Raw genomic sequence first — 11,862 nt, 5'->3', positions numbered from 1 at the left:
ACTCCCCATAGTAACGTCCGGTGGTTGTTTTTTCCATGAATTAAACAGAAACAAACAAGCAGGACTTTATCGCGTCTCTTGATGCACAGAAGGTTCTTTATTTAGTGCAGCTGTATCGATTACTCCTGATTAATTGTAGTGGGTTTATCTGACGCCATCAGGATCATTCTTAGAATTTTCTGCTGGGGTGGGCGCATGTGAATTTACCTTAATTTTTTGGTAACTAGAGCACTGCTGTTCATAATATTGTCGTTTTAGATGTTGTCATACATTGAACTTTCACTCTCACGCAAATTGTCTTTTTTTTACTTTAGTGTCCCTTTAAGAGCTCGTTTTTTTATTGTTAGACACAGTATCAATAAGATCTAACAGACAATAATTGAAGGAAAGTATAGGAAGTTGTTAGACCTAATTGTAATGTAAATGTGAAGAAAGAAAAATGGACGGAAAAGATAATTCGCCATAGGCAGGAACCATGCCCACGGCCTCAGAATAATGCGTTCGATGCTCTACCAACTGAGATACCACGGCGGCTATCTTCCCAGCCACTTTTTTGGGTATATATGTGAATTTAAACGTGGAAGTGTCAGTCAGCACCACCTGTAGCGTTGAAGGCGAGTGTGGCACACTCTTTATGAGCCTGTTTGGCGTCACGTAGCATGTTAAGTTATTGCGAGCTGGCAGCTGGCCAATAGCCCTCGTATGCTACCGCGTTACTCGAAGGTCGCAAGTGCGGTTCCTGCCCACGGCAAGCCATCTTGTGATCCACTTTTCTTTCACCATATTTACATTACAATCGGGTTTTCCCGATCTCTTCAATACTCATTCACTTTGTGGCATGGCGTGGCTTTTTGATAGGCTTGCGTTAGCAACTCGTTGCACTGATGGTATAAGCTTCGAACCAATGGACTCACGAGGCTGTGAGGAATGAGGATAGTAATAATATTTGGGTTTTATTCCCCAAAACTACGTTATGATGGTGAAGACCACCGTTCTATAGGGCTCCAGAAATTTCGACCACCAGATGTTCCTAAGGCTCCACAATTTCGCCTCCATCGAAATACGACCGCCACGACAGGGATCGAATCCACAGACTTCAGATCAGCAGCCGAGTGCCGCAACCACTACAACTCCGTGGCGTACAGGAATAAGTGTTGCCTTTCTCTCCCTCGCATTCATTGCGGTCATATCATGTGCCGAGATGTGCCGCTTGCAGAAAAAAAGAGGGACGTGTATTTTACGATATATTGCCATTTTAATGGGCGCATTCTTGGGGACACGAAAGAAACTAACTTTTTCACATATAGACCATTTCAAGGGTTATGAACACAGCCCCTTGATGACTTCAGGTTTTGTTCGCCAATGTGCTTTAATAGCATTGGTGGATCACAAGAGCTTCAGAAAATAGCCCACTGATTTTGTACAGCTTCTTTCTCTTATTGGGCAAAATATATTCAAATAAATGTTCTTTTGAGGTACATAAAAATTACAAAACGTTCCTCTGCACTTTACGCACGTTCATTTTATGTGAAAAACGAAAACGAGAGCCTCCTTGCGCTCGAAAAAAAAATTAAAAACGTGCTTTCAGTTTCGACGTTAGGAGAGAGACAGAATAAAATTAGGGAAAGACAGAGAGGCTTATCAGAAATCAGAGCATCCGGTTTGCTACCCTGCCTTAAGGAAGCTGGTGAATGAGGTGACCGGAAGTTTTTTTGGGCGCAATAATTGTGACCTTGAATCCATCTATATAATGAGACTAAAAAAAATGGCCGTGAGTCGGTGTGCTTGGCTGCAAATGTAGTCTAAAGACGACGGTGTTTTGTTCTGCCGGCCTTCTTTTGTGCATAGCGTCGCATTTTCAGCACTGTCTAAGCAACAGTATACGGTCTTTATAAATACTTATCTGTATATTTTCTAGTAAACAAACACATCACCTAATAGTTACGTATTTATGTTGTGCCTCCGATATACGTAATAATTTATTTTTGATCGACTCCCTATCAGAAAAATCGCCATGGTGGATACTGGAAAATATGGTGGGCGTAGTGTAAATAATAGTGGGCATGGTGGAAATTATGATGGATATGGTGGGACGTAGGGGGAAATATGGTGGATATGCCGGGGCATACTGGGTGGTATGGTGTACAGATGATGGGTAAAGTAGCAATAATGGTGGAAAGCAGAGGCTAGGTAGTGGGCAATAATGGGACACTCTGCCCACAATTGCGATAATGCTGGGAAGCCCTATGCATATGGTAGGTGGGGCTTATTATGGTGGGCCACATGGTGTACCAAGCTGAGAAACTCTTCCCACCATTGGGATAATGCTGGGAAGCACCAGATCATGGGTGCTGCTTGTTATGGTGGGCCACATGGTGTACCAAGCTGAGAAGCTCTGCCCACCATAGCGATAATGCTGGGAAGCAGTAAGCAAATGATGGGTGGGCTTATAATGACGGGCAATTATTATAGTGTACCAAGCTGAGATCTGTACACTACATGTTCTACCACCATGATTTCCACCAAAGGTTAGGCCTACCGACCTAGCCCGTACAATTGTGTTATCCGTGCTTCCGGGTTTCAGAATACACGATTTCGACGATTAAGAATGACCATGCAGCGCAGCCATAGCATCAATTAACCTAAATGAAGCATTTTTCATTGTGTATGAAGTCCGCTCAAGAAGCAACAAACATCGATGCGACGCGATTCAAGCACTCCCAGAGAACGTACGTCTCTTTCACAAGTATGAACGCAGCCAGCAGTTCAAGATGGCTGGGCAGACAGCAAGTTCTTAAACTTTGCCCCGTGGCTTAATCGTTTAGTGTAACGCGCACGCACGCACGCACGCACGCACGCACGCACGCACGCACACACACACACACACACACACACACACACACACACACACACACACACACACACACACACACGCACGCACACACACACACACACACACACAGACCAAAATTTCTGCGTTCAAGTATCCCAAGAAGTATCGCAAGAAAGACTACCATATTTAAAAGACAATGAACGACGAGATAGAAATACGTCAAAGTTGAAGAAATCGAGCTCATCACGACAAACTAGGCAGCCTGCTGGGCCGACATTATGGCATGCATGGCATGTCGGACTGATCGTTTTCGTATGGTAAACCTTAGGACAAATTGGAACCATGTTTCGAAAGATGCTCATGCAAGACTGTCCGAAAAAAAAAAAGGCTTGACTCTAACAGTCTGATTTGTCTTCACTTATGTATTGATTCAATTCCTGAGGTTGTACGTGCGAAAATGACAAATGATATTACTATGAGTAACTCCGTATAGTAAGCGATCTGGGTTAATTTGGCTCCCTGATATTTTTTAAGTGCACCTATATGTGAGAACATGGGCGTTTCCTCATGAAAATATGGCCTATGCAGTCGAGAGTCGAACCCGTCACCCAGATCATAGCAGTGCAACACTCGCTAATCTGCCATATAGGAGGTCCGGAATTTCGAGATGGCACTGTGCAATATTTTGCTGGCAGGGAATAACAAGTTGTAGGCGCTGAATGTTTCGCGAAGCGCCGGAGCTGCCATTGAGCTTCAGAGCACTCACCCATTGTGTTGTATTTAAAGCGAGTTCTTCGTATACTGAACAATGGCAGAACACTTAGTTCAGTTGAATATAGAAGTGACCTGGAAGCTGATGCAAGAGGTAGACAATGATTATAGATGCGTCTTGCCGGCTATCACTGCTACGCATAAACGATACGTTCGATTGCAGTGTCAACCTATTGAATACTGTATTTGTGGTGTAGTTTGTTCCAAGTGGCATACGAGATACCATGGCGGGTAGCAGTCAGTGTGAGCAGTGAACTAAAGAAAACTAAATTTCGTACAGGCATAGCCATTGACAATGGTGAAACGACTGCGATATAGTCTTCGCCAGCTAGATGGATACAAATGCATGATAAATATGACAGACTGGTCGTGTAATGTAGTACTTATCAGTGACAAAGGTTAAATGTGTCACGTTAAATGCCGGTAAGATGAGACCTCAACGAACGTGGAAGGATAGTCTCAAGATTTGCATTAAGGCAGATGAGTGCTTGCTAGCAAAAAAAAAAAAAATAGAAACATGGTCAAGCGCTCTGTGAGAACAATGCCTTTGTGTGACCAGCAGCAAAAACACACATGTGATTTTCAGAACTTGCATTATAACAAGATCTTCCGATGATTGTTTAGAAAAAAATATTTTGAGCTATTGTACGGCGGTAAGCGTTCTCTCTGTCTTTGCGTCAGAACCCCAGAATACTAAAGCAAGACAATAAAGTTTCCCCAAAATGCTTTATGACGTATGTACCGCGTGGGCTGTTACGTAATATGAGTAATCTACTGACAAATATTATGAGCTTTCTGTTTTTCAGAAGAATCAAAATTAATGGTATGAGTAAGTGTGTTTCGGGAAAACAAACTTGCTAGCAAACTAACTCGAAGTATAAAGTATTGAAAATATATTCACCGGAAAGAGAGACGTGTCTGAAGAATATTGGAATATTTGTGAATTTGGCTCCAGGTTGCTTCTGGCAATGCTCACTTTTAATGTACAGTGGAATGAAATGTTTTAACGCTGACTTTCTTCTTTGGCATGAGCTATCACCTGAGTGTTATAATACTCTCCTCTGCGTTGGAGTCGTGAATCGCTAGCGCTTTTCTGTCGGGCTAATGTTATCCAACATTACCCACACAACCTACACTGCTCTCATTGTTTGCTGCGAAACACTTGTGGACTAGCGCTTTCAGACAAAGCTGTGGTCACATTGCATGAATTAGCCCAGTCTGAAGACGATCGCTTGGCGATTAGATCAAAAACATTTTCTTAGAAGTGAGAGGTAATGAGACCCGTTGTTGTCATCATCCTAGTGATTGCTCTCACTATTCAGCTTTTCGAAGAGGCCCTCTCTAAAATAACGAGATCAAGTAAGTCTAAACTGGAATATTTTTTCCTGTTATATTTTTTTTTCAGGCTGCACATTATCACTGCCATAAAACTGCAGATAACAACAGGGTTGGGTAAAGGTGCTTCACTGCTCAAGAGACGTGCCACAGCAACTTTTACAAAAAATTGTAGCGCAGCTCGCTCACCTGTAAGCTAGCCTCATTTATTCTCGGTGTTCTGAACGCTTCTCGGTTTCCGGAGTAGTTTTCCCATAGAGGTGTTTGCCGGCATCTTGTACCTGTACCTCATCAGGAAAGATGAGATTATAGGGAAATCCCTATTTTGTTTTTTGCGTTGCTTTCGTGTCAGTTTGATATATGGGCATAAATCAGAGGTTAAGAACGTTTATAGGCTTTTATAGTAGCTGTAAAGGCCTTTTTTTTTTACTTTTCTGCCTAAATTTTTATATATGGCTATAGATGTCCATAATAAAAAATCCGTAAGCAGGGGTTGTGTCGCACCGACGTTTCGACAAGTGGACTTGCCTTCCTCAAGGCTAGAACAGTAAGGTAAGTCCACTTCTCGAAAGGTTGGCTCGACACAGCCCATGTTTACGGATTTTTTATTCGCGAGCTCTCATCTCCCCTTCCTACCGTTTTATGAATGCCAATATATTTTCAAAATTGGTGCCCATAAGAACACTATTTAACCTCAAATTTTGCTATTTAATCTCAAATGACAAGTAGTCATTGAAACTTTGCAACATGAAGACGGTGAATGACAAAGGAAGAAGAGAGAGAGAGAAAAGGAAGGCCGGGAGATTAACCAGATATTAGCATCTGGTTTGCCACTCAGCACTGGGGTAGGCAAAATGTGCAAGAAAGAGGGTGTGGAGAGAGAAAGAGAAAAACGCATCAACAGTCAGGAGATAACAAAAACGCACAGGAAGGGCGTCACACACACACACACACACACACAAACACACACACACACACACACACACACACACACACACACACACACACACACACACACACACACACACACACACACACACACACACACACACACACACACACACACACACACACAAACAGTAGTTGCAGGGCCTTGGGCCTTCTTCTGTGACGTTGCATCCTGTCGATATTGTAATTTTTTTCCTCCAGCAGAAGTTGATTATCTAATTTGCTAAGTTCATTGCGAAAGCATAGTCGCTGTCTACTATATCCTAGGCAGCCACAAAGGATATGTCGGATGGTTTCTTTGTTGCCACAGTGGTCACAGTCTGCGGGGTCGGCCATCCCTACGAGGGAGGCGTAGGCGTTGGTAAACGCAACGCCCAACCACTGCCTACATAACAGGGTCTGGTATGCTCGGCAAAGCCTCGACGGGACTCGAAGACTTAGCGTTGGGTCAAGCGAGTACAGTCGGGCATGCTTGAAGTGTGGCTAGTTCTATTGTGATGTGGTTTGCTGGCGAGCGAGCCTGCAGAGCTTTCGTGCAGCATCTGTCCTAGAAAGTGGTAGTCGTAGTTTATGATCTTCTGTGTGGGCTGAACGGGCAGCTTGATCGGCCCCTTCATTGCCGATGATTCCGCAGTGACTGAGTAACTACTGATATGTAATTTGATGCCCTTTCTCAGTCAGGTGGTGTATAACCTCTGCTATCTCTAGTACGAGTTGCTCGTGTGGTCCACGGCGTAAGGCTGACAAAGGAAGGAAACAAAGTGTACAAAGCTCGGTCAACACGCTTTAAATGTTGTGTTATCACGGTCATCCTGAAGTAGTTCTCCTGAAAATAGTGGTGTCCTTTGTGAACTTTTCTAGCCAAAACACAATGATTGCTATTCAGGAGGCCAGGGCCGGACAATACTGCATAATCGCGAATATATCTAAGGAAAAAAAAATTCCGGAAATGACCATCGTAGTTAGGACCATCATCATTCTCTATGGTAGCCCTTAGAAAGAGCCATAGGGATCACTCGAATCGGCCGGAACCACTATTTGTTCACTTAAGTTTAATAGTTTTATCATAAAGTAATTCATTTTAAAATATTCCATACATCTATGGTGTCTTATGTGTATTGATTTGGGGCACTCAAATAATAATACACGGGCGTTTAGGTGCCATAGTTACGACATGATTATCAGGGATGCCGCAGTGGAGGGCTCCGGAAGTTCTGACCACCTGGTGTTCTTCAAAGTGCACTGACATCGCGCGGTACATGGGGACTGTACCATTTCACCTCCATTGATGTATGAGCACGCAGCCAGGATTTAACGCGACCGAGCCCCTTAACCACTGTTCTACCAAGGCGGACGCCCCACAAAAGAAGGTTTTGTAGTCACACATGGCACGGTGTTTTAGGGGCGAAGCTCCTTAGGGTGTGGGTCATTCTTTCTTTCGTTTGTATGTAGTATGCATGTAGCCACTTCTAGTTAGTTTTAATAATTGCTCACTGGAGGGCGTTGTGTGTACATGTCTTTGGAAGTAGTATCACTAGATGCCGTTAGTGGTTTCTGTATAGTTGACTATTAAAGAGGATAGATGGCGCTGTTATAGTAGGAAATTCACAGCATGTTCTCGTAGTGAATGAATGATGAGAGGTAGTGTGAAGCGTCTGCCCGTCCGTCCGTCCGATGCGTGCTCTTATGGGATAGGAGTGGACGGACCGAAGGACAGACAGAAGGACAGACAGACGGACAGATGAATGGTTCGTCTCAGTCCTCAACATTCACTCCGTGGATATGCTGTGAATTTTTTACTCTGACTTTGTCACACGAGACGCGCACGTATCCTGCCTCGATAGACATATTTTACACAAAACTGAGATAACTTTTAAGTATTAAAAATTGTCATTATTGTTAATATTGAATATCGCTTTTTTACAGAATTGAAAAGGATAAGAGTGAAAAAGCCGAAGTTCACAAAATCTAAGTCTAAAACGAGTGAGTACATAAAATATTCGCCGAAATGGTTAAGAACGCCAGAAGGTCGGGTGGATTCAGTAACAACTTGAGATGACCGTCGCATATGCTTCAAACTTGAGTTGGTTTTAAAATATAGCATGTTTTTCTTCGCTACAAATGTAATTCATGACAAGGTATATATGCCATTAACGATTTCCGTTTAACTTGTCGTCAGCGTTATAACACATAACGACCAGTAGGGAAAGGAAGGTGGTTTATTCAGAGGATTCAACCTGTGTTGGAATGCAATGAGTTTAAACGCCATTGCTTAAATAAATCAATTTAATTAGCCATATTAGCTAACACAGAACGTATGAATAAGAGCTATTAGACCCATCGTGTAGATGCGCAACAGAGTGGCGTTGAAGACGATTTCTTGGCTAAAATTGCGTGTCGATGTGCCACGGGTGTACTTTTTTGCCTGCACACGCATGCGTTGTTTTTTGACTGTATATATAATCTGCCCTTTCTAATAAACAGTTTAGTTGCGAGAAAGCGCTTGTCCTCTCTTCCTTTCTGTTTATTCGTGCGCTTGAACTGACAGTTATACCTTGGCCAGCATGTGTTTTAAAATTAAAAGGTATAAAACCCCGTACAAATCCAACATTGCCTACAATCATCTTTGAAGTTGAAAGTACGCAATCACTAATTACCGATGATGAATATAATCGATAATCATTAAAAGAACCATTGTAAAAATGATTTCAGTGCAGATATTAAATTTCATACTAGTGTAATTGCTGGCGGACATTATTTATAGATATTAATATTTGTAAGAAGTACTTGAAGGGAACTTGAGCCATTTAGCAAGGTATATTCAGAAAAAAGCTAGAAATATTGACGCATCCTTGAAACTCTATATACATAAAAAAAAACAGCTAATACTAGTGATGTCTTTATTTTAATGAACGCATCTTTATCCGGCGAGAATTTTCATAAATGTTTTTTTTAAATTATACGTAACAATAACCTTTTCATCCACGCAAAGCAAAGCGAGACAGAAGGCTCAAGTTGGTTAACATGCATTTTCTGTTTGGCTTCAGAAAGTATCAATAGTTGGCTGATCGAAAATAAAAAAGCCACGTTGCTGCGTGGCTGCAAAACTTCGGTTTGGTTCCAAGGAAAGCGGTTCACATTATTTCATCAGGATTATTCCTGCAACTCGTCCAGGCGTAGTCATAATGGCACACAATTTTTAGCCAGTTAGTGATATTGAAGAAAGAAAGTCGCCAAATAAATTTCATCATGTTAAGAACTAGAGATTGAACAAATTTTCGTAATAATTGTAAGAGGACATGTATAACATCTTTTATGATAAAATTGTTTTCGTTATTTTATTTCCGATTCATTCGTGAGCATTTATTTCACGATGAAGACATTAAGTGTGACCTCGTTCATATATGTTGGCTTGAAAAAGTGTAGTTTTGTGTCTACAAAAAAATCTTGGCTACAGCATGGCGAAACAAGTTGAAGAATACTTTGGCGGTTTTAATTATCTTGATAATAAGAGCAAATAAAGCAGTATAAGAGAAGTGGGCGTACCGACACTGTGAGAACAAGTAATAAAAGAAGGCAATATTAAAGTTTCTACATGCACAAGCATACTTTCACCTTGTTGGAGATCTTGTATGCCTTGTCATGTATGATCTTGTCATGCCCTAATGGCATGACAATAACCACTCCAATATTGCTCGAATAAGATGTTACTTTCTTTGATTTATAGCACGCATTAAGCACTCGTCCAATTCAAAAACTAAAGTGAAGGCCCCAAAGAAACCTGGTAAGTGGATTTGTTTGTATACATGGTACTTGAAATGGCTTCCAGTAACGACAGCTAGAGTAGAGCATTGTATACGCTGGAGTAAAGCATTGTGTATTTTATATTCTATGTATGTTCACATGCGTGTGGTAATAATCGTTTGAACAAATAATGATTACTGAGAAAGGAAAGGGGATGTGCATTGTTATCTTTTTTACCATTATACAAATAGTAATGTGCTTGTGAACATACGCGTGCGCAGGTGGAAGGGCGGGAGTGGGGAGTGGCTGCTCTCTCTAGTCACCTATGAGGGGGGGGGCGGTAAATCATCACCATAAATTGACTTAATAGGGAGGGGGTGCTGCGACCTGTGAGGGGGGGGGGGCGCAAAGTGAGCCCTATACATTTACGTAAGAGGTGATAGGGCACTGCAACAAATTTTCCCCTCTCCCCGAAGAGAAACCCTGCGCACGCTTATGCATGTGAATGTGAACGATGACTTCCTGAAGGTCACTATGCATGAGCCTTCACCTCGGTGACTTATATTCATATCAAATATAACATTTATATGCTAGCCCTCCTGCACTATTGTTGATGCCTTGCCAGTTAGTTGCCAGTGAAATAAGTGTGACAGTGGCTGAATGTTTTCACGCTGAAATTACGCTGCTAAGCGGCAGCGTTTACTTCCTAAGTGCAATAAATGTGGAATATTGCCTTCAAACGCATCATGCTCAAACTTAAGCAAATATTTGTGCACCTTATTTCCCTTGGTTTGGGGCACATGCATAGCCAATGTTTGGGCAGCAGTGACAGGCTACTCAAGTACGTAAAGAAACATTGATTTTCCCATCTTAAGAGAGCATGAATAAAAAACCGCACACACCCTAGGCGGAGCGCCAGCACGCAAGAACTGTATTCGAAAGAGTGATTATTTTTATTGGCTCATGGAGATAGTCTTTCCAATTATTTCTGCTGACGCAAATGCACATTGCCATCTACAAGAAAAATATGAAGTGTTTTCGCTCAGTGAACAATGCCCTCCGAAGATAGAAATGTGCAATAATGCAAAAAAAAAATAAAAATGTTTTCAGCCTTGTGACGGGATTGTATATTCATATTATGTCTGTGACTCTTCCTTGAAGAAGAATACATCATATTCATTTCTTGTGTTCATTATCACTGACAGTAAAAGTTATTTCAATGATTCCCAGCTATCTGGTGGATGGAAGTTTGTTGCTACCTAGTGAATAGTGGGACGAACGAGGAACTACATCTAAAGAATTTTGGATTTCGTGCACGTTTATTCATATCAGTGGGCTGGAAATAAGTTATGAACGAAAATATTTGTTCCGCAAATGCACCATAATAAATGAGTGGACTGAAACGCTCCAAAACTTTTCTTTTATAGGCTTACTGCATGTTCTACAAAAAGGGATGAAAAGTTGGATAACGTTTTATGAATTTCAGGAGATCGTTCCGTAGACAATTTATGAAATTGTGTTGTTCAGAGATATATCACGCTAAATACAGAAAAACACCATTACAAAAGGCAACAATAATTGACAACTTCGCCCAGTAAATAAACAATCAGCCGATTGGCAGACGGCATCTACATAGCAAGACTGGTTGCAGTGAATGCATGCAGTTGGCCCCAAAAGTTGGTGAGATAAGGCTGAAGCAACTAAGAGTTGGGCATCTCAGGGACTCACTCAAGTGACTTGAAAGTTGGTGGATTTCGGCAATGTTATGTTATGGAAATTTACCGAATAAGATATCGCTTTTGTAAAGTTGTCCTTCCTGTCAAGTACATAAAGCAGCTAAAATACTGTACTGGTTACCGCGCTACCTCATGAAATGGTTCCACTGCCATATTTGAGAATGACTCACAGATATAATTAATGTTGGGAAATGTGATAACAATCACATACTCTAATGTGATTAAATGTCCTTATGCATTCGGAGTTGAGATACATTACGTGCCTAAAGGCGCTATTTTGACTACAATGTGGAAGCGTTGAACAGAATCTGTGGAGCCACTTTTCATTTATGTTGAAGAAATTTTCAGAAAACTAGGACCTAACTCTGGTACTCTAGTAACTGTATTAAAACATGAATGTTCTTGTGTGTTTTAGCGGTTGCAGCTACGGATACTCATAGCCATCATGGTGAGTGTAACATATCATTCGAAAGTGAAACGTTGTGGCGCTTATAA

The 11,862-nt window shown here is 41.6% G+C and overlaps 1 protein-coding gene across 1 annotated transcript in view; it reads left to right on the top strand.

Annotated features, from left to right (window-relative positions):
• The first annotated feature begins 4,739 nt into the window (after positions 1-4,739).
• Positions 4,740-11,862, top strand: part of LOC119182924 (uncharacterized) — a 30,416-nt gene continuing 23,293 nt past the window's right edge. The window contains exons 1-4 of the mRNA XM_075865680.1: positions 4,740-4,963; positions 7,814-7,870; positions 9,615-9,671; positions 11,783-11,815. Coding sequence (XP_075721795.1) covers positions 4,879-4,963; positions 7,814-7,870; positions 9,615-9,671; positions 11,783-11,815 — 232 coding nt within the window. The 5' untranslated portion in view covers positions 4,740-4,878. The remainder of the gene's footprint in view (positions 4,964-7,813; positions 7,871-9,614; positions 9,672-11,782; positions 11,816-11,862) is intronic.

The sequence above is a fragment of the Rhipicephalus microplus genome, chromosome 6 (assembly GCF_043290135.1).
Source record: "Rhipicephalus microplus isolate Deutch F79 chromosome 6, USDA_Rmic, whole genome shotgun sequence".
NCBI lineage: Eukaryota > Metazoa > Arthropoda > Arachnida > Ixodida > Ixodidae > Rhipicephalus > Rhipicephalus microplus.
This window is presented reverse-complemented; position numbering and strand designations above follow the sequence as displayed.